This window comes from Delphinus delphis, chromosome 20 (genome assembly GCF_949987515.2).
Source record: "Delphinus delphis chromosome 20, mDelDel1.2, whole genome shotgun sequence".
Lineage (NCBI taxonomy): Eukaryota > Metazoa > Chordata > Mammalia > Artiodactyla > Delphinidae > Delphinus > Delphinus delphis.
In genome coordinates this window covers 30,310,577-30,338,575 of record NC_082702.1, presented here as the reverse complement: position 1 = coordinate 30,338,575, position 27,999 = coordinate 30,310,577, and the positions used below count along the sequence as shown (strand labels likewise).

The 27,999-nt window shown below is 52.1% G+C and overlaps 1 protein-coding gene across 1 annotated transcript; it reads right to left on the bottom strand.

The window, feature by feature from the left end:
- Positions 1-1,008: 1,008 nt before the first annotated feature.
- Positions 1,009-27,647, bottom strand: MMP2 (matrix metallopeptidase 2). The gene is made up of 13 exons (XM_060000832.1): positions 27,226-27,647; positions 24,436-24,662; positions 23,409-23,557; positions 22,237-22,365; positions 21,844-22,017; positions 19,013-19,186; positions 17,991-18,164; positions 15,925-16,080; positions 14,539-14,674; positions 10,365-10,501; positions 9,194-9,353; positions 4,501-4,610; positions 1,009-3,025 (listed from the first exon to the last, which is right to left on the bottom strand). The coding sequence occupies exons 1-13, from the start codon at positions 27,379-27,381 to the stop codon at positions 2,922-2,924; spliced, it is 1,986 nt and encodes a 661-aa protein (XP_059856815.1). The 5' UTR covers positions 27,382-27,647; the 3' UTR covers positions 1,009-2,921.
- Between the last annotated feature and the right edge of the window lie 352 nt (positions 27,648-27,999).

The window sequence follows — 27,999 nt, the reverse complement described above, 5'->3', positions numbered from 1 at the left end:
TCAGTAGTTGCTCCGCGGCATATGGGATCTTCCTGGACCAGGGCTCGAACCCATGTTCCCTATATTGGCAGGTGGATTCTTGACCACTGCGCTACCAGGGAAGCCCTTCCTTTCGCGTTTACTGGCTCTTTGACGTTGGTCAAATCACTGTCTCCATGAGACTCCGCTGCCCCCTTCGTAATCGGGGATAAATGGAGCTCACATAAACAACCTGAATCCAGCAATTCAAGTAGCAACCCCTGGGCTGTTCCTGTGAGAGGGTTAATTATCCAGGGTGGGTTTGATTTCTGGTGTATGTTTTGGCTTTGCTTAAACCCGTTTGGGTGGGATATTTATCAGTTACCGCTAAGACTCCTGACTAATATAGAAATTGGTACCAGGAGTGGAATCTCTTTCACTCAAAACATGGACTGACAATGGGGAGATAGTTCTCCAAAGGAAAATTGAAGCTGTAATTACTAGAAAATGACAAAACCACCACTGCCCTCTGCACTAGATGAGGAACCTGGCCTCAAAAAGGGAAGTGACTTGGGCTGTGGTTCCACTTCACCCTGAAGAAGTTCAAGGGCCTATCTGGACCTTTGTTGGTGGGGCTGAGGGGGAGGATTTTCCCAGGACCTGAGATCAGTTGGTCAAGCCCTGAGTGGCTGAGAGGCAGATGGAGATGGTGAATGATTTATCTTTACTGGTCAACTGCTCACAGCAGGCTGGAGGCATGATGAGAATCTGACTCTGGGCCCTGGGACAGCTGCTCCTTCCAAGGTGTCCACTGTAGAATCTCAGAATCTTCCAACCCTACCAGATAGATGCAGCCTTCAGCTACTCACTTAACCTCTCTGAGCTTGCATACTCATCTCAGAATGGGAAGACTAATTCCTAACCCATAGGATTGTATTGGGTTGGCCAAAAAGTTTGTTTGGGTTTTTCCACACCATGCTATGGAAAAGCCCAAACGAACTTTTTGGCCAACCCAGTAGTATCAATTAAGTAAAATAATGCATGGGTAGTGTTCATAGAAAAGCACTCAAGAAATGGCACCTTTTAGGTATTACATAGTGGAGCAGCTGAATTTTCTCAGTATTTAACAGAGAACCTTAATAACAACATATTACAGCCATGATATAAAGTGCCCCAGCTTTGGGGTCTTCAAGTAGAGGGTGGCAGACCCTTATGGTTCTTTAGCACAGAAGGCAGTCTCTCCAAGAGCCCTCAAGGACCGGAGCGATTGGGCAGGCCACAGGAGAAAACAGGACTCCACCAAGGTCACTTTCAGAGAGACCTGTGCACTCATCATCCGCTTCCCTACCAGCCCCACCATGAGAGGCCTGAAGTAATAGTCTATCGGAGCCAGAAAGGGCCTCTGAAATAACCCCAGGCCTTAAGTTTCTGTTCTGTAGCAGCTCCAGAATTTCTATATAGGAAGGGATTAAAGATGGGCAATCTGCTGGAGAGGAAGGTAAGGAGCTTACGCATTAATAGAAGCTGTGTTTAGAAAGCACACACATTTCTCCCCTAGTTGAGTTTGCTTAGAGGGTTTTGGGGGAGGTGAAGGTTAATGCTGCTGAGGGAGATACTCAGCTTCCGGCTAAACCTTCTTCTCTAGGTCATCTTTGGCCTTGAGTCAGGATGTTACCCAGTATCTATGGTATCCTGGGAAAATCACTTTTCTCCAAGCCTTAGTTTCCTTATCAATAAAAATTGACTAATAATATTCTCCCTTCTTTAGGTTGGTATAAAGGTTAAATGAAGTGATGCACGTGAAGTGCCTGGCATGTAGTAAGCATTCTATTAATGGAAGGGGTATTACTGTTGTTCACTGTTATTAGTATTAGAATTGGTGTTACTGTCAACAAAGAAACAGACTCAAGAAGAGAGGAAACCTTGAACAAGGACCTGCAATTAAATAACAGAAACGCTGCTGTTCCAGGGCTCTTTCCACGGGACAGAGGGACTCCAGCTCACCCACCCTGAGTCTCTCGCTGTTTATTTGGGCATCTGTGACCTTTCCAGCATATGTTACCTGTATGCTGCAGGGAGCGAAGATTTAGACTTTCTAAGTTTCCTCTTCTGGCTGGGGCTGGGGCCCCTCTCTAGTCTCTGCTAAAACAGCCGGCCAACATGGCCACTCAATCGGTGTCTTTATTCATACTTGTTGATTTTTCCCACGGGGAAACTGCTGAAGGGAGAGGAGGGGAGACTGGGTGAGGAGCCAGGGTTTGGTTTTCCTCCATCCAGTGGAGTAAGTGACAGAGGAGGGACATACTAAATAGAGTGACCAAGGGGACCATCACTACGTGGGCTGAGATGCATTGTGCAGTGACTTCAGATAACCTGAGTCCTTCTGTCAGGAAACGCAATTTCAAAGTGGAAAAATAGATCAAAACAAAAACAAAAACAAAGTGCATACAAAGCAAACTGCTAATGTAGGGACGGTTCTAAGGCAGCCAGCAGTGAGAAGGCCAGGTGTCTGGCGTGGCCACCGGGCCATGCCCCTCTCCCACTTCCCCATGCCAGGCCAGGCTGTCGGGCCACCAGTGCCCTCTTCAGACAGTCTCTGTTGGCTCCAAGGGTGCTGTAAAGCCACAGAAGGTTGTGGAAGGAGAAGAGCCTGAAGGGTGGCAGCACCAGGGCAGCCCAAGACAAGGCTGCATTGAGAATATCAAAGCATCTCTTTGGGGGTGGCTCTGGAGGGCTGGTGAGGTGTGAAGGGGGAGGGGCACCTGGGACGGGTACAATCAGCACCTTTCTTGGAGCACAGGGCAGAGCCACTCTGTGGATTCTTAAGTTACCAGGTGGGAGTGAGAATGCTGATTAACTACAGAGCTGAGGGCTGCCAGGCCCATCCGGGTCCTTCCCTGGTGCTCAGGGCCCGGTGTGCAGAAAGTGATAGAGAGGCAGGCCCTGGGGGAGGCAGAGACAGCTCAGCAGCCCAGCCAGTCGGACTTGATGCTTCCAAACTTCACGCTCTTCAGACTTTGGTTCTCCAACTTCAGGTAATACGCGCCCTTGAAGAAGTAGCTGTGACCTGGGATGAGAAAGAGAAGAGGCTGTGACCAAGCCATCCTCAGGCATTATGGCACAGGGAAGGTTCCTGAGAGTTTTACAAGTCTGCCTGCCATAGGGAAGAAGCTTTTAAATCACAGGAGACCCCTGTGAGGCTGGAAGAAGGGAAACGGCTGTGGAATTATGCTCTCTGAGTCTTTGTTTCTTCATCTTTAAGATGTGGATAACGATACCACCTCTTAAGGCTTCTGAGGATTAAATGAGATGATATATGCTATAATTAAGATAAATAACAGAACTCCACTGAGCACAAGCTCCAAACTAGGCACTTTCCTTTTCCAGAGGTGGCAAACCAGGAGGCTGCTAGCCCCATCGGGCCCACAGATTGGTTTTATTTAGCTCACACAGTTTTTTCTTTTGTTTTGTTTTGAATAACTGGCCAACATGTAAACATCTGGAAATTTCATATGAAAATACAGATTTCTCACTTCCTTTTAAAAGAGTTAGAATATCTAATAACACTGCTCCCCTTTTCTTGCAGGGCAGAGATCGCCAGAAGCCGAGAAGCAACTGTCCCCTGAAAATGAGCCATGTGCTCTCTGGTGCTCCACAGACCCCACCACTCCCTACTGTCTGCCCTGCCTGCATCACTTAGTCAGGCCACCAGCTTGGCCCCTGTGGGCTTTGGAATTTCTTACTCTGAACATATATGATCTCATTTTCTTCCTTTCAAACCCTGGCATATAGTACGTGCTCAGTAGACGTTTATTTCTGAAGATAATCTTTAACCTAGCACCTGATTGTATACTGCTTTTTCCTGGACATGTAAGACCTTTAGCCCCTGGAGGTCAGGGCCATGTGCTTAGCGTGTGATAGGAACTCAAGAAGCATCTTTGCGAAATTTAATTGAAATCTCCTCTAAAAAGCCAAACTGGACTCATTTCCAGGGCCCTAGAGACCTCCCAGAAGCCTCCTCAGGAATATGGTTTCCAAACTCCAAACTCTATCCCTCGCTGGTTTGGTGTTTCATTCAGCAAGGGACCCGGGACAAATTGAGCCGATGGGCTATCTCTGCCACCTCAGCAGCAGGGCCTAACAAAGTCTGTGCTGTCTCAAATGGAGCCATCCTTCTGCTAATAGGAAGCAGTCACAAGGCCCCTTGCGGAACCCAAAAGGGCCTGGATCAAACCCCAGAATGAATCCAGGGCACTGAGCCCAGGTTTCTCGCTCCCAGCAGGCCTCCCGCCCTCCCTGCTCCCTGGCTCCAGGCTCTGCAGCTGTGAGGGGCCTTTCTGGGTCTTATAGCCTGGAGCCAGCTGAGTGAGCAGAGGTCAGGGGTCTGGATGCCTTCCCAGCACTGGGTTGAAGGGGCTGGTTTGTTTTCCCGGGGCGCCGCATGCTTTCCTGCACAATAAGGGAGTGTGTGCTTGCGAGGAGCAGGGCCCTGGCTGGGGGGCAGGGAGTCCTAGAAAGTGGACAGAGGCCTGGGCAGCTCACCCCCGCCCTGCAGGTCCACCACGGCATCCAGGTTATCAGGGATGGCGTTCCAGGCATCTGCGATGAGCTTGGGGAAGCCGGGATCCATTTTCTTCTTCACCTCATTGTATCTGCAAGGAAATGGCCATGGTGAACTTGTGGGAATCCCTAAAGGCCAGCCCTTCCCCAACTTGATGGGAGGGCAGGGATGATGGCTCCTGCGTGAGCCTGGGAAGCCAGACCTAGCCCTTCAGGGAGGCCATTGACTGGAGCTGAGGGGCAGGGAGTCAGACCTGGGTGAATCCTAATTCCACTACTCACTAATCAGGTGACTTTGGACAGCCCCATGAAAACAATCTTGTGATTACTGCTCACGTTTTTTTTTTTTTTTTTTTTTTTTTTTTTTTTTTTTGCGGTACACGGGCCTCTCACTGTTGTGGCCTCTCCCGTTGCGGAGCACGGGCTCCGGACTCACAGGCTCAGCGGCTATGGCTCACAGGCCCAGCCGCTCCGCGGCACGTGGGATCTTCCCAGACCGGGGCACGAACCCGTATCCCCTGCATCGGCGGGCGGACTCTCAACCACTGCGCCACCGGGGAAGCCCACTGCTCACGTTTAAGCAGTGTGTTACCCACCTTCCATATACTTTCTCAATCCTTTCGACAACGCTAAGACACAGTCACTACCATAATACCCATTTTACAGACCAGAGGCTTAAAAAGGGCACCCAGTTTCTAAGTGGGAGTCCAACCCTGGCCTATCTGGCTCAGGGCAGCAAACTGCTCTCTGGGCCTCAGTTTTACCATCTGTAAAATGGGTTATAATTAATTTAATGTATTTAATTAACACATATGTGAAACAGAGTAAAACATGCAAAGTGCCTATCCCAGTATCTGGTACTGGGTAGGTATCTGGGAAATGTTAGTTCCCTTACAAACTCTGATCCCTGCTGCAGTACAAACAGCACTGGCCCAGGAGCCCAGAGACAGGGTCCGGCCCCATCACTGCCCTTCACGGCTCAGCTTGGACAAATACTGCTTCTTCATCTGTCAAGTGGAGTTGACAGTCCACAACCTGGGCAATGATCTTGGCTGGGACAGTGAGGTTACAGTACAAGGTGGTGTGTGAACCCAAGCCCTGTCAGTCACAGGGTGACTTCCTGCCACCTCAGTCCCAATTGCAGTTCTCAGGGCAAGTCGTTATCTTGGGCTCTGCCTTTAATTTATGTAAATACCTTGAGTATGAGTTGGCATATTCTTCTTTCTGGCTAGCAACATCTGTGTCTTTTTAATTTGGAGGGAGAACTTTTTAAATGCTGGGGTTATTTTGATTCCATTGCTTCTCCACTTACACACAATATATTTATTATTCTGTAAATATTTAATGAGCTCCCACCATGTCGCTGTGGATATTGTAATCAACAAGATAAAGTCTTGCCCTCATGATGCTGATTTTCTAGATAGATCTGTGTTTGAATGCCATCCCGGTGACAGCCAAGCATCAGCCTCATAGCTGACTCTCTTCTTCCCTACAGCCAGCCTGACGACCTCCGCCCCAGATGCCAAAAACAGCTTCCTCTCTGAGTCCCCTTCTACAGGGGTCTTCCCCCTCTGCCCATCACCCTCAGAACTGCCAGAAAAGCCTTCCTAATCCCAGTTCTGTCATGAAACTTCTTCTTGCCAAAACCTAGCATGCTTCCTCATGACCTGGGGTACCAAAACCAAGTTTCCCACCTCAAAATTCTAGCAATCCATCCATGTCACCTGCACTGACCTCCCAAACTACATTCTCTAGAGTGATGATGGCTGAGAGCTATGTGTCCTTGAACTTGCCCTCATTTCTTTCTCACTCTACCCACAGAAGGTAGGGATAGCAGGAAGCAACCCCATTTGATGGATGAGGGAACTGAGGCTTGGAGAAGTGAACCAATTTGCTTCCAAGTTCTTTTCCTCCAGGAATAGTACAGCATGGAGCCATCAGAACATGTTGGCTCTGAACAGAACCACACCTCTTCACATTCCTCTCTGTCCCCAGAGCCTCCTCTGGGAGCCTCCTTTCCTGCTCGCTGGTACACTCTTTTGAAAGGCTTCTCTGTGACCCTCTGAACTTCTCCCTCCTGGCTGTAGAATTGCAGTGCAGAGCAGGTGTTAAGAACACAGACATCGGGCTTCCCTGGTGGCGCAGTGGTTGAGAGTCCACCTGCCGATGCAGGGGACATGGGTTTGTGCCCTGGTCCGGGAAGATCCCACATGCCGCGGAGCGGCTGGGCCCGTGAGCCATGGCCACTGAGCCTGCGCATCCGGAGCCCGTGCTCCGCAACGGGAGAGGCCACAACAGGGAGAGGTACGCGTACCGCAAAAAAAAAAAAAAAAAAAGAACACAGACATTTGTGTCCAAGCTTTTTCAAAGGTATATCCTTGAGGCACTTCAGCCTGAGTTTCTACACTTAGAAAATGGAGTTAATAATAGCATCTACCTTAAATGAGAAATACAGGTGAAATGCACAGCCCTGGGATGTGGTACAGGTCCCATCACAAGAGCCATCACTATTTTATTTGTATGTGTTTATGTCTCTTCCCCTCACGATATTGTAAGTTCTACCAGGCAGAGAGAGACTATTTCTTGACAGCTGTCTTCCAGCACCTAGGTAATTGTCTGGCACATAGGAGATATTGAATATATTATTGTGGGTTTAGTGGAAGCTTCTAGAAGCAAGGGCTGAGCACTCCCTGGCATGACCTAGGGTTTGCCCAGTCTGGAAGCAGCTGCTCGTCCTCTGTCATTCTGGAGCGCTCTCTCCTTCTCCAGAAAGGAGGCCTGGGAATCGGCAGACTCCACCAGGACCAATGTCTCGAGCTCATTAACTACCTCTCTTGGGAAAAAGATCTGTCTCCTTTGGAAACCCCGCCCAGATCCTCCAGTAGATGTTTCAGTTCTGCTGCTTTTAAGGAAGATTCACAGAACTTCCTCTGTGGAACAGTCTGTCCATCCCAGATCCAGGCTTTGTGAGGTGGGCTTGCTGTGGAAAAGGACTGGGAAGCAGATAACTCTGCCCAAAACCCAGCAAGGTACCACCACAGCGTGAGCATCAGTGTGTGTGTGTGTGTGTGTGTGTGTGTGTGTGTGTGTGTGCACGCGCGCGCATGGACACGTCTGTTCTCATATGTTTACATTCACCGTACGTGCTGGGGGTGATTATAAATGTCCTCTCAACACCATGATTCAAAGGCAAGGGGTCTATGATTTTGCTCTGTGCGGCTGGGCCTCTTGCTGTGCGCGATGCTAAGATCTGGAGATTCGGAGCGCCTCCTGTGCCGAGATGCCCTTCCCCAGTACGTGCGCGTGCCTGAGTGTTCTGGAGCCTGTGGGCAGAGTGCCTGCTCCGCGTTTTCCTGGCTGACTGTTTCCTTTCTTGAGGCTTGAGATATCAATCAGCTTAAGTTGCTAAGCATCTTAGCAATATGTCTGGAATTCCACCCTGCCACGGCAGCCTGGGACATAAACAGCTCCTGAATGCAGGGCAGCTGGGGGCGGGTGGTGGGGAGGAGACGGGAGGAGAGAGGCCTTGGGAGGGAAGCAGGATTGTTCCAGGGGTGGCAGACAAAGGTCCAGATGCAGCCACGGGAGGAAACGTGGGGACGCGAGGAGGGAAGGAGGAAGACCACCCCTCCCCCACCGACCCGATGACCCTGAGGGTACAGTGCAGGGGGCCCAGGGTTAGAAACCAGAAGAAGCGGTTATAATCCTATAATCTGTGGCCAACACACTTGCCTATAAATAACTTAAGACAAGTTGGTTCATTTCTATGGACCTCAGATTCCTCATCTAGGAAATGTGAAGATTTAAAATCAAACTCCTGAGGTCTGGGCTGCCTCTCACTAACCTTTCCTGGAGATCAGGCTCCCTGACCCTCAGGCCTGACCGTGGCCTCTCAGAATCAGACCCTTCCCTTTAGACGAGTTGGAGCGGAGAGTTACCTGCTTCCACACTGGCCCTCGGCCAGCCTGTGCCCACAGCTACTGAGCCTGCGGCAGATGGGCCAGAGGGTGCCGCTGTTTTCACTGAGGCTGAATTTGGATGCTGGCTCCAGTGGACACCCGTCTCAGTTTTCATCCTATGTTTGCTATCTGCCATCCCTGCCTCCACCACCCCCATCTCTTGGGACCCCACTATCTCAGGTATAGTGTAGAAAAGTGAAGAATGTTCTCTGGGAGCCAGAATTCCAGGGTTTAAATCCCAGCCTGCCACTACTTGGCTGTGTGACTTTAAGCTAGACACTTAACCTCTCTGAACCTCTTTCTTCACCTGTAAAATGGGAGGAATAGTAATAATAATATCCACCTCATAAAGCCTTTGGAATGGTGTCTGGCACATAGCATCAGAGTAGCAGCTATTATCTTTATTTTTATCACTCCCTTCTTCAGTGATTCACTCTAAAATATGGGGCTCCAGACCAGATGGACATGGGCCCAATCCAAAGACTTCTGAGAAGGGAAAGGAGGATCTAACCAGAATTGTACCAGTAATGTGCCCAAGAATAGCTCACCCTTTGGTGACTTTTCAGAGGGCCAATAACCCTGGCAGATTAGAGACCAGAGAGGGGGCATCCATGGTCCACCAGCCTCCAGACTTAACCCAGGAGGCTCAAAGCCCGTGTCTTCTCTCTGTCCACACAGCTGGTGGTGCCGCTTTCCTTCGCACCGCCCTCCCTTACCTCCAGAATTTGTCTCCAGCGAAGATGTACGTCTTCTTGTTCTTGCTCCAGTTAAAGGCAGCATCCACTTTTTGGACATCAGGAGGAAGCCCCAAGCTGGTCAGCGGCTTGGGGTACCCTCGCTCCAGGGTGCTGGCTGAATAGACCCAGTATTCATTCCCTGGGGTGGAAGAAGAGGGTGGGCTGGTGGCAGGTGCTAGAGGCTGTTCCTCCCACCATCCATCTGCTAGGGACCCCACTGTGGCCTTTCTCAGCAGGGACACGAGTTCTGCCCAGTTCCGCATTCAGTGTCCGGAATCAGGGTCCACATATAAGGTTTTACAAATCGGTTATGGAAGGTCCCCGGCCAAGAAGGTAAGTGGGAGTGAGTCCCAGCCTGGCTCCTCTTACCAAGCCAGAGACTCTAAGTGCCACACCTGTTGTGAAGAGGCACCTTTTTCTAATTTGCACAAAGGTCCCCTGTGAGCCAGCAGCTGCTCTCGTCACTCTGGGCTGGAGGAGCTGGGAAGCCGGCTGGTGGAACACGCACCCGTGGTGCTTCAGTGCCCCCAGGAAGCCACCCCTGGGCCTCCACCGCAGCCCTTCCTGAGCTCCCTCCTAACAGCCTGGTTTTCTGTCTCCCCCACTAGTTCATGAGCTCCTTGAGAGCAGGGACTGCATCTCTGGCACATGATAGGTGCTCAAATAAAGATTAAATGAGCAGGGTTTCCCAAATGTTACCCATGTGACCCTACCTCGGTGATTTTTACCACTTATAGAGTCTCCTCATATTACTTAACTCGAATTAACGTTTTGCTTTCAAGGAATTCATTTTGAAGTCTATAGAAATAAATTTAAACATTAAAAATGAAAACAAATAAGTGTTTAAAAAATTCTAATTAAAATTGTCATCTGCCAAAGGCACTAGCATTAGGAAGGTGTTAAAGACACCAGAACTAAAGTGTCATTTTCCCTCTGGAAAAGGAATCAGAAGGATTGAAAAGGGATTAAAAGGTTATTGAAATGGTCGTTCTGTGGGCCAGTGCTAGTTGATACTGGGTGTCTGAACCCATCTCCCAGATGATGGTTGAAAGAGTGGATCCCTAAAGGAGAGGGAACACCCACCAGTGCACAGGAATCACGGTGCAGTGCCGCCTGGAGCCCAGGGCCAGGCAGCTCCCCTCCCACACACCTGCAAAGAATACAGCCTTCTCCTCCTGTGGGGCCTCGTATACAGCATCGATCTTTTCCGGGAGCTCAGGCCAGAATGTGGCCACCAGCAGGGGCCCCATGGGCTTGTCACGTGGTGTCACTGTTCGCCAAATGAACCTGGGTGGGGGAAGGGGACACAGGAAACCAAACCTTCAGTCACTCTGCAGTTGTAACTGCACATGCCTCTATAAGCCCTCTCAGAAACATCCCTGGATGATTCCCTGGGAGGTGGGGAGGTAAGATCAAAGAAAGGGTGGAGAAGGACTGGAGAATGGGCAGAGCCCCCTCTGCAAGATGCCAGGGCTGAGAAGCAACCTTTTGCTCGCCCTCCTGCTCCCTCCTCCAGGAAGCCTTCCCTAACTACTTCTGTCCCTTACTGTGTTCTCCCTCCTCTGAGCCTCTTAAAATCGTCAACACTGAGTGCCCAGAAGAGTAGTTTGATTGTTTTTTTAAGTGTCTTATCTTTCCTGTCAGTTTCAAAGCCAATTCAGGCAGAGGCTGATGGCGCTCAAAAGTATTTCCTGAATTGAAATGATGGATTCAGGCACTTTGGCAGGAGTAGTAAAGAGCCATCGTTTATTGAGGGCCTACTAAGTGCCAAGCACTTTATGTGGCTTATAAGATGTCGATTTCAATGTCAATATTATAAGATAATATGCACTCTCAGTGGTCTACCCAGCATCTATTATCTTATTTCCCTATCATCCTCCCTCACAAAATTCCCACATTTATGGCCCCTCCTTTCCTATAGGTGGACCCAATCCCCATTCTGATGAGTTTAAGCTACTGGTTCTCAAAGTGTGAGCTCCAGACCAACACCTGGAACTCATTAGAAATGCAAATTATTGGACCCGGCTCAGGACCCATGAATCAGACTCTGGGCTTGGGGCCCAGTAATCTGTGTCTTAAGAGCCTTCCAGATGATTCTAATGCATGCCAAAGTTTGAGAACCGCTGATCTAAGCCTATCGGAGCTTAGCATTCCCCGGCAACTGTTACTGATTCAGCAGTGGCCATGTGTCCTATGTTGGCACAATAAGATTGAACACATACACTTATAGTTCACATCTGGAGATCTGTCTCTCTCTTTCTTTTCTCCTGGATGTTTGCAAGGAAGTTTATAGCCCCAGTTGCCACTGGCAGCCATTGTGTGACCCTGAGGGACCCAGTCTTAGGATGAAGACAATGCCAAGGAGAGCAGTGGACGAAGACATCATTGAATCAGTGACCCTCTTTCTGCCCCTGGAGGCAGCCCTACCCCTGGACTTTGTACCACGTGGGAGTAATTTCTTTCCATTGTTTAAGCTGGTTTCAGCTGGGATTCTCTGTTACTTGCAGCCAAAACATCCTGATACAGGAAAGTATCACAATCCTTATTTGGCACATGACGCTCAGAGAGGTAATGGAATTACCAGGATTCAAATCCACATCTGACTCCAAAGTCTGAGTTTAATTATCCTACAATACTGCCTTTCTTGTCCCCCACAATGCCTAGCACCAATTTCTGCATATGGTCAGAGCTTAAATTTTTTTTTTTTTTTTGGTGATACGCGGGCCTCTCACTGTTGTGGCCTCTCCCGTTGCGGAGCACAGGCTCCAGACGCACAGGCTCAGCGGCCATGGGTCACGGGCCCAGCCGCTCCGCGGCATGCGGGATCTTCCCGGACCGGGGCATGAACCTGTGTTCCCTGCATCGGCAGGCGGACTCTCAACCACTGTGCCACCAGGGAAGCCCAGAGCTTAAATATTTACTGATTAATTCAAGGAGTCCGTTAAACACTCATCAACTTCCTTTGAAAGAAAGTGTGATGTGTCAGGCCAGGGATGGCTCCGACCTGGGCCTAGGCACTGCACCCTTTCCCAACTCTGTACTCAGATCCGCACGTGTGGTCAGGGCTTCTTTAGGGAGAAGTGCTCCAGACCAAGGGTGGTGCTGGGGCACGGAGCCCCTGGGCTCACCTCTTCCCCAGCCCTGTAATGGGGGCTGCAGGACAGCACTGACATCTGTTGTTACATGTCCTGGTTTGGGCATTCATGGCCTGATGGACCTGACTTCTCATTGCATTTTGGGTCTCATCTCACTCTGTATTCTTGCCCTCTCTCTCCCTACTGGCATCTGCCCCCCGGCACCTAGCCCAGCGCCTGGAGCAGAGGAGCCCCTTCACAAGAGCTTCTGGAACATCTTCAGCCTCACCAGGCTCTCCCGGGGAAAGCCAGGAACTTTCACATCTCTATGGCTTTGTTCTTGCAGTTCCCTCATCTCAAACACGCTCCCACCCTGCCAGCCCCATCACGTCCATCCGCATCTGCTTCTCCTTTAATGTTTCCCCTTGAGCGCTGCTTCACCTGCAGAGCTCTTCCTTCACGTGGACGTGTCCACAAAGCATTTTGCTAATGTCTCTTGCAGTCACATCTCTTTCATTCTGCCATGTCAGTCCTCTATGCCTCTATTCCCTAAACCAGACTGGGGTTGCTCAAACTTTAATGTGCATCAGAATCACTGGGGAAATTTTCTTTTTTTTCTTTTTTGGCTGTGCCACATGGCTTGTGAGATCTTAGTTCCCCTGCCAGGGATTGAACCCAGGCCCTCGGCAGTGGAAGCTCAGAGTCCTAACCACTGGACCGCCAGGGAATTCCCATGGGGAAATTTTCTTAAATGCAGACGCCTGGGACCCATTCCCAGAGATTCCAGCCAGAGGGCCTGAGGGTGAGGACAGAAACCCACACGTTTAACCCTCACACTCTAGGTGGTTTCTGTGTGGGAGATCCACTGACCTCTTTTTGAAGACACCGATTCAGGCATTAAGCAGCCCCTCCACCCCTGGAACAACACCTTGCACCCCCAGCTCCCAAAGCCTAGCAAAGGATTTGGCACAGTAGATGGCAGGTAATTATTTGTCGATAATAACAGCTAGTATACTTGAACGCACTTAGTCTGTGTCAGGCACTGTTTTAAGCACTAAGCTCACCTAATCCTTACAACAGCCCTGTGAGATAGGTTGGAATATTCATCCCATTTTAGAGATGAGGAAATTGAGGTTAAAAAGAGATACACAGGGTTTCCCTGGTGGCGCAGTGGTTGAGAGTCCGCCTGCTGATGCAGGGGACACAGGTTCATGCCCCGGTCCGGGAAGATCCCGCATGCCGCGGAGCGGCTGGGCCCGTGAGCCATGGCCGCTGAGCCTGCGCGTCCGGAGCCTGTGCTCCGCAACGGGAGAGGCCACAACAGTGAGAGGCCCGCGTACCGCAAAAAAAAAAAAAAAAGAGATACACAATTAACTTGCCTATAATCATGCAACTGGTTAGTAGCAGGTCCAGGATTCTAACCCAGGCAATCTGGCTCCAGAACCATTCTCTCAGCTATTATGCTCTATGGATGGACAGACGGATGGATGATGAATGGCTTGATGATGGATATGGACAATGGATGATGGATGGACAGATAATGGATAGATGGATGGATGATGGACCCTTTAATGTAGTCCTAGATTCTGCCTGCCTTTAGGATGGCTGGGTGAGTCTTAGTCCCTGATGGATTGAGTCGGGGCCACATTTATAGCACGAAGGACACCACTTCTTTCTACTCTGTGGTTACTTGCTCCCATACATAGAACATTTTAGGTCAAGGCCATTCCAGGAGAAGGCCTGTGGTAGGCTGGATTATTGTTCCTAATTCTTCCCTCCATCCCTAGTTTAGAAGTATACATCCACGTGTGTTGTCCCACGACTACGCAGTACCATCCCCTAGAGTAGGTATTGGGCTTGGCCATGTGATTTGCTTGAGCCAGTGGAATATGCTCAAACACGCTGAGACTGAAGGCTTTAAATGTGCTTGTGTGGTTTGATTCGGCCTCTTGTGCTCCTGCCACGTGCCACAAGTCGCCGCTAATCCCAGGAGAATGAGTGACACACAGAGCATACCTGAGCCCAAACTGCAGCCCGAAGCCAAGGCACCTGGTAGACCCACAGACTAGAAGAGGGCACAAGACATGCCTGTTGTGTAGCCACCAGGATCTACCTGACACGCAGCAAAAATGGTCTCATACAGGCCATTCTGTGAAGCCCACAGTAGGATCCTTGAGCAAGAGATGGGCACGAGAATAACAGAGAAGGGGCAGAGGGCAAGGAGGACAAGAAGCGAGATCCCGCACTTACCGGTCCTTGAAGAAGAAGATCTCCCCACGGATCTGAGAGATGCCATCAAAGACGATGTCCTGTTTGCAGATCTCAGGAGTGATGGGGCCCAGTGTGGGCGTGGGGCCGGTGCCAGTGTCAATGTCAGGGGAGGCCCCTGGGGGAGGACACCTGACCTCAGACTCAGACTCTCCCCAGCTCCAGGGGTTCTCCCTACCAGGCTGAGCCCCTAGGCTGGCCCACCCAACCTGCGAAGCATCAGAAGAATAGTATTCTGGCCTCGGTGTCAGCCCAGGGAAGACGGGGGACGAGGCCTGGACTTGGAGAGAGGAGACTGAACAGAAACCGGAATCCTGTGGCCCTTCGCCTTCTACAAATGCTCTTCCCTGACATCGTCAGAATCAGGCCTCTCTACATCCCTAAGAGGTAGGCATCATTATTACCCCCATTTTACAGATGAGGAAACTGAGGCCCAGAAAGGTTGTATATGACTTGCCCAAATATTTAAACCCAAAGCTCATGTTAGTAAGCCCACAAGAGAGTCACGGTGGTCAGAGGGGATACTCGTGTGTCCAGCACTGGGGGGTGTGGTACTTCCTTCACTCCTTAGGATAACCAGCCGCAGTTTAGAGATGAAGAAACTGAGTCGAAAGAGGTAAAGACCGGCTCCATCTTTTGCGGCTGGTGAGTGGCAGAGGCAGCACTCGAACCCACAGCCTGTCACTCTACTGCAGTTCTTTCCCGAGTCCAATGTTCCCCACACTTCATCACTCCAGAGCCAGTTCCATGATTTCAGCTTTGTCCAGGTACCACCAGTACTATTCCATATTGACTTTTCTTTTATTAAAATGGAGTTACTTTGTAAACTCTGGCCTCACTGTAAGCATTAATATAAATAAAATCCCTAGTTTCAGGTACTAGTTGTATTGATCCTATTACACGTTAAAATAGAAGAATCGTTAGGAAGACTAGAAACTTGCACCCCTGTATCACTAAGGGCATTCCAGGCACTGGGAAACTCTACCCTGTGTTTAGCTAATTCTCCTGGATTCTAAACCTCACTTGGATACATAAACCTGGTTGATCTTGGGCCAGAGGGTTACCTTTCTCATATCTCAGTTGACCCGACTAGAAAATGGAGAGCCCATTTCTGCCCCGCCTGCCTCACAGCATGGCTCTGGGGAACCAAGTGGGGCACAGACACTGGTGTTATTTGGAAAGGAAAGGGCTGTCCAAGGGCCCCCTTGGAGAGTTGCTCTGACACACCCAGACCAGGTTAACACTCCTGCCCTTGTCTCCTGCAGTCCTAGACAAATGGGACCTGGATGGTTCCGCTCCCTGGGCCTCCATCCCCGGTGGCATGACCTCCCCAGATCCCTGCCCCAGGGACCCCAAGCTGAGGCTTACCATAGAGCTCTTGAATGCCCTTGATGTCATCATGCGACAGGCGGAAGTTCTTGGTGTAGGTGTAAATGGGGGCCATCAGGGCTCCGGGATCCTCTGAGTGTTCCAGCCCCATTGCATGGCCAAACTCATGGGCTGCCACGAGGAACAGGCTGTACCCTGAGGCCCGCAGGGAGGGGAGGAGGGACAGAGAGACAGGGAGAAAGATGAGAGAGAAGTCAGGCCTGGCCCCGGCGATGGCGACACTTGGGACGGAGCATGGAGGTGACATGTACTGATTTTTCCTTCTCCCAAGAATTCTGGGGTTAACAGACCATGCCTATGGTTTTCAAGGAGAGTCAACCAAAGTCCGCTTGTCCCTTTCCAGGTGGGCTGCACGTGTGCTAGAAAGGGGAGCACGTAGCATCGGCAAATCCTCTATGTAGAGACCCATTCGTTAAAAATCCTGTTTCCTGGCTCTTTGTTTCTCTATAAAGACTTAGGACAAAACCTGCTCTGTGGGTTCTCCAGAGAGGTAACCCCTGGGACCACCATTTCTGCTCCAGGGGAAGCAGTAAAAAGATTCTTACTTGGAGTGGTTGTCCAAGCTCAAGCCAGACAGTGGGCAAACCCTACTGTCACACCCTGCTGTGTATTGAATTGTGTCCCTCCAAACCCCACGTACCTGTGACTATGACCTTATTCGGTAATAGAGTCTTTGCAGATAAATTAAGATGCAAGTTAAAATGAAGCCCTACTGCAGTAGGGTGGACCCTTAATCCAATGTGACCCATGTCCTTATAAGAAAAGAAGATACTTAGAGATGAACATATAAGGTCAAATAACAACAGAGGCAGAGATTGGAGGGATACAGCCTCTAGAGGGAATGTGGCCTTACCCACACCTTGATTTTGGACTTCTAGATGACTCCAGAAGTGCAAGAGAATAAATTTCTGTTGTTTGAAGCCACCTGGTTGGCGGTACTCTGTTATGGCGGCCCTAGGACACGAATACACCGCCCCCCAGGTGCACCACACCTGCTCTGGAGCCTCAAACCACTCCGGTAGGTGGAGAATCCCACCTTTAGGTAGAGACTGCAGCAGGTAAAATCAGGATATGTCTTAGCACGGCACTTGGTGGAGGATGAGAAAAACTCCTTTGGCCAGCCTCTGTCAGCTGGCGTTCTCCAAGTTCCATCTCATTGAGAGTAAAAAGAAGAAAAGTAACTTAAAGAGAGGCTGACCTAATTCTGGCTGGCCCAGGACCAGCACTCTCACCTGGCTATCTGGGGCCTTGAACCCAATGACACTGGGCCCTGCAGCCTAGACTGGGCACAGTGTCCCCAAGGATTCTGTTCATTGCAGTGACCACACAGTACGGTCATGACCTGTCTCCTGGTCACTCTCTCGCTCCAGCCTGTGAGTCCTGGAGGGCAGAGAACTGTCCCAGGTAGCTGTGTTTTCAACACCCAGCACTGACGAGGACCCCTCCATTCACAACTTGGCAAAGGACGGTGCCCGTGGGGCAGGAGGGCTGTGGACGCAAGGACGGTGCCCGTGGGGCAGGAGGGCTGTGGACGCTTCCCCGTGCTGCATGCAGGGTGGGGAGAGCAAGGATGAGGCTCCTCCTGTTTTCCTCTCTTCTGCCCACCTGGCTCCCTGTTGGAGTGAGAATGCCTCGCAGGAGAATCATCTCTCTGGGGCAGGGCTCCCTGTGCCCAGCATTGAGACATTTTGGGGTTTGACAGACCCACCTGGAGGGGTACAGATGTGGGAGGGAAAAGCAGCATCTCCTCGGGAAAGCTGGTTCCCACCCAGGAATCGGGTACTGGGATGGATGGGGTCTTATTTCGGAGGCCATGTCTCTGCCCAGAGAAACAAGGCCAAGGCAGGGACACTGTCTCCACGAGGAACGGACAGCATCTCTGCCAAGTGGGTGGGTCTGTTGTGGGCAGTGTCTCTACCAGGGTAGGTGGGTGTCTGGGGGGCAGTGTCTGTGGCTGAGGTGGGTGGGGACTCTGGAAGATTTCCAGCCCAGTTGTGGGCGGGGCGGGGTGTGCAGTGTCTTTGCCCAATGGCCAGGGCTCCTACCTTGGTCGGGGCAGAAGCCCCACTTGCGGTCATCGTCGTAGTTGGCCGTGGTCGCGCACCACAACTTCCCATCGCTGCGGCCGGCGCTGGTGCAGCTCTCGTGCTTGTTGCCCAGGAAGGTGAAGGGGAAGACACAGGGGGCACCTTCCGAGTTCCCGCCCACAGTGGACATGGCTGTGGGGTTAGGGACATGGGTCAGCGGGCAGCAACGGGTCTGGGGCCACCGACAGGGAGCAATGATATGATGCAGCCATTAACAAACCAGGCTTACTGAGTACTCGCTCAGTCTGGGGCACGTGGTCAAGTGCTTTACACACTGCTCACCCGCTTGGCCCCCTCCAACAGCCCTGTGTGGTTGGGACCCTAGGTTAACCCCCATTTCATGGATGGGGTGACTGGAGCTCAGAGAGATTAAGTAACTTGCCTGGGCACATGCTGCTAGGAAGTGGCAGGGCTGGGATGCAAACCCAGGCAGCCAGATTCCAGAGCTTTAATTAGCCTCCCATGGATGGGACCACAGCGGCTAGAGGCAAAGGGGGCTGGGCAGAGCTGAAGGTGTCAACACGTTTCCCGAGACCGGGAGCTCCATCACACATGGTCTCGTGGGAGACCTACCTGTGTCTCCTGCAGAGAGCAGGGCTCAGCAAATGTCTGCTGAAGGAAAGGAGGAAGAAAAGAAGGGAAGGAGGGAGGGAGTCCTTATTGAAAAACAGAGACCAAAGGAGATACAGACTAAGACAAAGACAGGCAGGCAATAGAGACATTGAGATCAGAGAGAGGAAGAGACAATTGCCAGGGAGGCTGCGAGAGTGCGGGTCCTTCAGAGGGTCCTGGGTGGACCTGACATCACCAACCGATTCAGCTGAACTGGCTGTCGGTGCCCAGCGTCTGTCCTGATTTTGGTGTTCGTGCTGGACCAGCTGCTACGCACCCTGACTAGCGCCCCGGTCCTGGGGAAAGGAGGTGGGGACAGGGCTCCCGTGGGCTTGCTATCGAAGGACAGGGAGAGGCGTGACACCTACCGGTCTCGGGGCAGAAGCCGTACTTCTTGTCGCGGTCGAAGTCCTCGGTGGTACCACACCAGCGGTAGCCATCGGTGCGGCCCTCTGTGGTGCAGCTGCTATAGGATGTACCCTGGAAGCGGAACGGGAACTTGCAGGGCTGTCCGTCGGCGTTGCCACCCATGGTGAACAGGGCTGGGGTGCAGGAGAGAGGGGGAGGGTGCGAATGTGAGGGAGACCGCCCACCTGCCCACGGGAGCATCCGCTGGGCACCTGCATGGGCGCAGAGCTGCTGCCCACCTGCCTGCTCATACCAGGGAAGTTGTAGCATTGGTAAAACGTTAATTCTGAGCTCCCAGGGTATAATTACCCCTGCCTACACGGCCAACCCCATCCTTCCCCTGGGACGTTATGGACGGCCCCTCCACACCAGCAATAAAATAGTAAACACCTGGCACACAGTGGGGCCCTCAGATCCCTGCCCCAGCCCCAGGGTCACTGTCCACTCTGCCTGGTTGTTGCCCACATCCCTGCGGATTGCTAAATATATCATCCATGGTGGGCAGGATGGCAAGAGTCTCTCCATTTGATAGATCGGGAAACTGAGGTTTGCAGAAGCTGGTTCCAGAACTGCTTATGGTCATAGAAACGGAAAAACTGGATGAGGGCTGTAACTGAAAACTACAAAACACACTTAACCGCAATTTCTCCCTTCCTCGCTCTGTCACACACGCTCGTGCACACAGAGAAAGCTTCACCTCCTTTCAACCCCAGGCCCTCTCCTGGATGCTGCAGTCCCTGCACGAGGGAGGAGGACAGGAGAAGGAGGGCACGACAGGGAGGTGGTGTTTTGGGGGACCTTTCAAGACACACCCCAGGCTCCCACTCTGACCTCCCCAAGACATGGGCCATGACTGGAGAGTTCAGGGCAGACAGTGGGATTAAGAGTCTGGGCTTGTCTGTCTTGGGTTCTTCCCCTGCTCCCCCTACCCTCATCCACCCTAAAGCTACAAAATGGTGTGTCTTTGGATTTGCCAACTAGCAAAACCACAAGTGCGTAACAAGGACCATCTGTGCACTACAGCGCCAGAGGTGACCTCACCAGCCCCCGTTAACTCCGCCATGGCCAGAATTGAGCCCAGTCCATGGCGCCCCCAGCGCAGGTCTTGGGGCCCCATACCCTCACTGCTCCCGTCTCCCCAGCCTAGTGACCTTCTCCTGCAACGCCAGAAACAACGGGACGAATGGAGGAAGAAACACTGAGGCCAGATGCCTTGGTGACCTCAGAGTGGGAAAGGCAATTGTTAAATGTGTCATCCATGGTGGGCAGGATGGTGTTAACCTCAATGGAGGCCAGTCTCCACCTCCGGCCTTCCATCAGCTGCATTTCTACCACCCAGGAAGCCCCCATCTCCTCTCAGATCCTGCCCCCAAAGGGATGGAGAGAAGCAGACGCTGACTCAGCAGTCAGGAGGGGCTGAGTAACCAGAACCTCTGCCCCAAGACCCAAACACGTGCATGTCGTGCGTACTTGCATCTGGCTAAAGACCAAATCAATGGCTAATGTTCAGGGCAGGGAAAAACCCTTCCCTGACTTATGAATTCCAGCTGTTTCTACTTCTATTATCAAGACATTCTGTTCTAAACACAGGGGTTGACACATGGGAGGGTTAACGCCATCCAAACCCCTACCGGGAAATGCAAGGTACATTAAATATTTTTGGTTTTAAATATTTCTGACTTATTGATGGTCAATGCCTTGAACTCTTAATACAAAGTATTGCGTGCACTTTGGTACCAAAAGCGTAAACAGGAACACAGTTAACCAGGTCTTTGTTTTTTTCCTTCTGTCAACATGGCTGTACTTAGGGTTCAGTTGCAATAGTCACAAGAGATTCACAAACATGTAAAATTACAGCCAAGAAGACAGAGGCATCTATAGATCGAGGAGTCTTTATGGGATAGTGAATACTTTTAAAAAGTATTTTAAAAGGTTTTGGACTTTCTCCCCTTTTCCCCAAACTTTCTCAGCTTTCAATTTCTAGAATCATTAAACACGATGACTTGAAAGAGTATGAAGTACGTATGCTGTCCTTTTATGATTTCTGATTATGAAGTGTGTCAAGGATAGATAGATGAAAAAGGATTGAGTGTGTATGTCAACACCCTCACCTTTTTAAAAACTTTTCCCTCTACGTTGCTTCAAAATATCTGAAGCTTATGTCTGAAGCACACACAAATACTGTGTCAAACCTAATGCCTTTGCCAAGACACAGAGATGCAGCCACAAGCAAAGACAGATGGAGACCAAGAAAGGCAGACGCAACAGCTCCCAGACACTCCCCCACCCCCACACACATACTCAGAGTCCAAATCAGAACCAGAAGTGATGGCTGAAATTCCCCAGGTTGACGTCCCCAAGCCGGGCTGGGTACCAGGCCTTGGTGTCTGAGTCTTGCCTCCCAATCCCACTGCTAGGCTTCTCATCTACCCCCAAGCCTCTCCTCATGCCCTTGAACCTCCAATCCTGCTGGAGGGTAGAGAGTGGTTCTCTAGAGATCCGCTGGGCATTTTAATCATTCTAAGTTCCGCTAACGCATGTTAGAAAAAAATAATTAGTGCATCAAACTGGTGAGTTCAAAAATATTATTACGAATGATAAAACTTAAAGAAAAAAAGGAATTGATTTAATGAAAGTATTAACTGAATAGTGGAACAGACGAGAGGGGCACAGTGATGGCTCAGATCAGGACATGGGGCCTGAAGAAGGGGACACTGGTTCCCTGGCAGTGCCAGGCCCGGGGAGTGTGGAGGCCAGGAAGGTGGAGGCCTGGGGCCAGGAGGACACTCACCTTCATGGGGGCAGAAGCCGTACTTGCCGTCCTTGTCGAAGTTGTAAGTGGTGGAACACCAGAGGAAGCCGTCGCTGCGGCCCGTGTCCGTGCAGCTGGTGTACTCCTTGCCGTTGAACAGGAAAGGGAACTTGCAGTACTCCCCGTCGGCGTTCCCATACTTCACGCGGACCACTGAGGGGCCACACAGGGTGGAGGGTGAACCTCTCCAGGCCTTTCTTTAGAGACCAGGATTGTGACTCACCAGGGTGTGTGACCTCCCTCCCCCTCCCATCTGAGCAGATGGAGGGGTCCGCGGTTGCCAGGGAAGCCAAAGTCCTTGTTGCTAGGTGACAGGGAGGCATGCAGAGGACCGGCGAGGAGGCTTGGGCACGTGGATGGTCACTTTCTTACCTTGCCCTTCTCCCAGGGTCCACAGCTCATCGTCATCAAAGTGAGAGTCTCCCCCAACGCCAGGGCCTGGGGCGAAGGCGTGAGCCAGAAGCCCGTCTTTGCCGTCGAAAGGGTACCCATCTCCATGCTCTGAAACACACTGGATCTCAGCTTCTAGCTACCCCGCTGGGCACTGAAACCCAAGCACATGCCATCCATGGTTGGGGCCCTTTAGCCCACCTAGCATGTGTCCCCTTCCCTTGTCCTGTTGGGTTATCCAGGACAGGGGACACAGTGAGTCTAGAGGATTGCCTACTTGACTGTCACCATCCTATGGTCTACACTACTCCCTCAAGTCTACACAGCCTTCAGAATCTCTGCAACCAACCTTCACTGTCTACACTACTGCCAATGACACTACAGCTATCCACACACCTACACTACCATACCAGTCTCCTCACCACCCACCCTCCTTGTCCACAGTGTCTATACCATCTACTCTCAATCCACACTGCTCTCTCTTAGCTGTATCACCTCCCTTCACGTCACACTATCCAGTGGCCACAATACTAACCCTCATAACCGCTTTGCCACCCAGGGCCACATGCCTACACTGTCTCCTGTGACTGTGCCACTTACCCTCATCACATACCACTCACAATGTCTACACTGCCTACCTTCGTGTCTACACTACTGCCAGTGTTCCTACCCCAACACACACGGCACCCTGGACCCTGGGTTCTATTCCACTTACTCTCATGTCTGCACTGGTCCAGCTGCCCCACTCCCATATCTAGAGTTCCTCAGTGTCTCTGAGTGTCATCCAACAGAACTTCCTGCCATGATGGGAATGTTCCTTGCCCAACTTAATAGTCTGATGTGTCTACTGAAATCTGACTAGTGTGACGGAGAAACTGAATTTCAAATTTTATTGAATTTTAACTAATTTAAAAGTAAGTAGCCCTATGGATGCAGGGGCTACCATGCTGGACAGGAGATGGGGAGCCACATGTTTTCAGGTTCACACCGCCTCCAGGGAGTCACGTCACTGCCTTCCCATCAACGCGGCTCTCCAGTGTCTGCATCTTCTGCCCTCCTAGCTAAGCTGGAAAGGAGTCCCCTGTGGCTCTCTGATGTCTGGATCGCCCCCTTGTCTCTGCACTGAGTCCCCTGCTGGCCCCTCTTCTGCCTACCCCAGCGGCCAAAGTTGATCATGATGTCAGCTTCTCCATCATGGGTCCGAGAAAACCGCAGTGGAGTCACATCACTCCAGACTCGGAAGGCACGAGCGAAGGCATTGTCCACTGTCTCGGGGTCCAGATCAGGGGTGTAGCCAATGATCCTGGAGGTAGCAGAAGTGCATGTGAGTGTGTATGGGTATGCAAGGGAACGTGAGCGTACCTATGCATGTGAGTGTGTGTGCATGTGTGCAAGGGTGTGTGTGTGTATGCAAGTGTGTGCATACATGGGAGGGGTGTGAGAGTCTGTGTGCACGAGCGTGTGCATGTGAGTGTGGATACACAGGCAGACGATGTGTGTGCATGTTGAGTAGAGCTCCCTGGGAGAGGAGCCCGCCCAGAGTGCCTTGAGGTCCCGCGGTGCCTCAGATCAGCCTGTATGTTCAGGCCCTGCCTCAGGCGTCTCTTCCCTCCCTCTGGCCGAGGGAGAAGGATGGGGGTGTAAATAGTGCATTATGGAACACAGCACAGAGATCTCATCCTTGGAGTCCAACATGAGCCGTACGGAACAGAGCCTGCAGCCCAATTAACAACCAACTATAACAACTCTATAATACAATAACAAACCCAATTAGCAACCAATCATCAAGTTCCCTTTACCCGCCCCAATGACCTCATCTGATAATAATAGTGACTAGCATTTATTACACTCTTACTACATGCTGGACACTGAAAGCCCTTTATACATATGATCCAGTTCCCAAGCCGTAAGTTAGGCTTCGTTTTAACCCCATTTGGCAGATTGGAAAGTCAAGGCTCAGGGCGCTGAAAAGGAAGGAGTCCAATGCCGCACAGCCAGTAAGCGTGAGATTCAAGTCCTGGTCTGTCTTATTCCAGGTCCTAAGAATTCTGCATGCAAGCTCCTTAACAGGCCAAGTCCTCCCAAGATAGCTCCCGGGTCCCCGGAGCGGGGAGGCAACGCCCAATGAGACGCGGTGTCCCTTGGCCCAGGGCCCTGCCTCCCGCAGCCCTGCCCCAGCACCTGTAGGTGATCTGGTTCTTGTCCCACTTGGGCTTGCGGGGGAAGAAGTTGTAGTTGGCCACGTCGGGGTTGCCACAGCGCGGCTTCCGCATGGTCTCGATGGTGCTCTGGTCCAGTTCACCTGTCTGGGGTAGCCCGAAGAACTTCTGCATCTTCTTCAGCGTGTCCTTCAGCACAAACAGGTTACAACTCTCCTTGGGGCAGCCATAGAAGGTGTTCAGGTATTGCTGGAAGAAGTAAGCACCCCGGCACAGGCAGCCACGTTAGGATGGCATAGTACTGATCAAAGGAGTCAGGGACCCAAGGGCACTGGGTGGAGTCCTAGGTTCCCAAACCAGCCCTGTCACCCACTAGCCGAGTGACATAAAAGCTGTAGAGAGCACGGCTTGGGAGCACGTGTTGAGTGCTTACAATGGGCCCAGGCACTAATGTCAGCTTGTGTTAACTCACTGAATGCTCACAGCAACTCTATCATGTAGACAGTCCATCATACAGGAGGAAACCAAAGCACAGAGAGGTTAAGAAACTTGCCTAAGATCACACAGCTCACAAATGGCAGAACTGAATTTGGACCCAAGCAAACTGGCTCCAGAGGCCAGGCTTAGAACTGTACCTCTCTACCACCCCTCTGTACCTCCATCATCTCTTTTAATCCACCAAACTGCTGATGACATAGGGATTACTTTCCTCACTTTTCTTTAAAGAGATTCAAGGGCTATGTGCCTGAGCTCCAGCAGCAGTCAGTCCTGGGTTCAAATCCTGAATCTGCCAATTTCCCAGAAGAAAACAGTCCCGTCCTTCAGGTCCTGTGCAGCGGGCTCTGCCCGAACGGAGGCCAAAACCAAACAGGCCCCTGCAGGGCATCGGGGACCCATCAGCTCACTTATTTGTTGAACAAATACTTTTTGACACATACCAGGTGCCAAGCCTGGTGCTAGTGCTGGGGTTCAAGTGGTGAGCACGACAGATGTTTCTAGTCTCTAGGGTTCAAATCCCAGTGTGGGGAGGCTGATGGACCACAAAGAAGTGAAAAGTTAAATATGTGATAGGAATGGTGGGAGAAGCCAGGAGATCTCATTACTGGGGCCCTAACCTTGTTTGAGAGGGTAGTTAGGAAAGAAGAAATAAAGGGTATAAGAATAATAATGATAATAACAATATAATGACTAATACTTATTGAGCACTTACCATGTCCCAGGTACCCTTCAAAGTGTCTAAGATTACCTCTCCTCGAACCCCAAGACAGGTACCATTATTACCCTCAGTTGGCGGAAGCAGTTGAGAGAAGTTAAGTCACTTGCCCAAGATTTACTAGGCCAGTTGGTTCGTGCACCCCCAGATTTGAGGCCAGGCAGACTAAGTTCAAAGCCTGGCTTCTCAAGCCCCGGTCCCCACTGCATTGCCTCTGGGCAACAGGGACTTCCATATGCTGTAGAAAGCATGGGGACCCAGGTAGCTTTGTCAGTGCTCCAAAGCTCCACCCTCCCCCTCAGCCATAGCCCCCTCACTATGCAGACCACCTCCTATGCAGACCCTTGAGAAAAATAGCCCCCTAAAAACGTAAGGTCTCCCAACCCGTTTGTCCAGAGAAGGCAGAGACCTAGATGCTGGAAAGGGGGCAGGGGTGGTGTCACATCCAGAGAAGGGGCCCCCAGGTGACCAGGGGGCACGAAGATCCTGTCCTGGGCAGTTTGGAGACCACGCTGAAGGCGAATAGGGGCTTTCTAAGGTGGCTGAAGCAACACGTGGCAGATGTCTTGTGCGCTGGAAAGAACATCTTGAGGGGTCCCCAGCCCGAGGCGCTTACAGGGTGAGGGGGAGTGCCGTTCAGCTGCCCGCATCTCTGCTTGTGCAATGTGGTGGCCTGGATGCCTCTCTGGCCAGGCGCGCGCGCCCGCAGCCGCGCGCGCTCGCAAAACAACATCTGAGCCGCAGCTCGGAGCCCTGCCAGGAGGGAGGGCTCCCTGGCCGCTCTCCGACCCCAGCCGGCCTCAGTCCGCCCCCGCCCCACGCGCCAGGGCCCTCGTGCCGCCCCTCCCTCCGCCCTGCCGGCCAATTCTCTCCTTCTGTCCTCCGACCCTTCTGGAGAAGTTCGAGGAAACTTTCTGAGGTCCAACTCTTGACCCTCCTTGACCAACTTGCTCATTGAGCCACTGGAAAAAGCGCTGTCCTCTTCCCTCCTGCCCCCAATACTTGCCAAAAGGTCCCGGGGAGCGGTTTGTCCAAGGCCCCTCTCCAGATGTGTGCCAAAGGTTCCCAGACGTTTGCCAAAGTTCCGCTTTGCCCAGAGCTCCCACCCTCACGCGTGCAAAAACTTATCCAAATTGTGTGCCAAAGGCCCCTCTTCTCTAAGTCCCACAGGGGTTTAAAGGATCCTCCACCGTTTGCAAGAGACCCCTTTCGGCTTTTTGCCAAAGGCCTATGAGGACGCTGGCCAACGGCCTCGTTAGCCAACCCCCCAGATGTGTCCAAGAGATGCATACAAAGCCGCCCCCCTTTGCCAAATCCCGGATACTAGTCAATGTCCTTACTATTTGCAAAGGGGGCCCATTCCAGCGGTTTGCCAAAGCACCCCCCGCGCCCCCCGCTGTGTCCCGAAAGTTGCCAAATTGGGCTTCTCTTACCACAACTCCTCACCCCCTCCTCCTGCGAACCAGACCACCCCATGCTGTTTGCTGAAGCCCCTCCCCCACGCTGTGTGTCCTCCGTGGCGATGGGGGAGGGGTGGCCCTTCCTCTACCTCCGAAGTTTGTCTAAACTCGGTTGGATGAGGCTCGCTTCGGAACTCACCACAGCCAACTCTTTGTCCGTTTTGGGGGCGACATCTCCAGGAAACTTGATGATGGGCGACGGCGCGGCGGTGGCGCGGCCCAACAGGCAGCCCAGGACGCAGAGCGCCCGCAGGGGGCCGGCCAGCGGGCCCCGAGCCACTCGCGCCTCGGTCATTGCGCTCCCGGGCCCCGCGCGTCGCCCGGGGGGTTGCTGGCTCGGTGCGTGTGGCCGCGTCGCCGCCTGGCTGGCGCCTGCTCCCCCGCGCAGCGCTGCGCCCCCAGGGGCTGTTCGACTCGGTCTCCTCGGCTTTGCCCGGCTCAGCGGCGCATGGTCCGGCCCCCAGCCCTCGCCGCCGCCGCCAGCTCTCGCCGGTCCTGGCAAAGCCTTTGTATGTTTAAAGCCCCAGATGCGTAGCTCCAGCCACCGCCGGAGGAAGTCTGGATGCAGCGGAAACAAGGGAGGGCAGCCGCCAGATGTGGCCGGCTGGGCTGGGAGGGCGCTGGCAGTGCGGCGCCGGGTGGAGGGGGAGCGCTCAGGCCCGCCCCTCTCCGCCCCATTCTCCCTCTCGCCCTCCTCCTCTTTTCTCCTTTCTTCTCCTTTCTCCGCCTCTTTTCCCCTCAGCCAGAGCTTTGGGCCTCTTCGAGAACCATCAGTGCGGCGACCTTCCAACCTTTACTCCCCAATCCGGGCGCAAAACCTATGGAACCTCTGCTGGGAAACATCTGGCGCGACCACTCTAGACACTTGAAGTCCTGAGGCTGGAGAGCAGCGGTTCTTGGAGGGGCACACGGC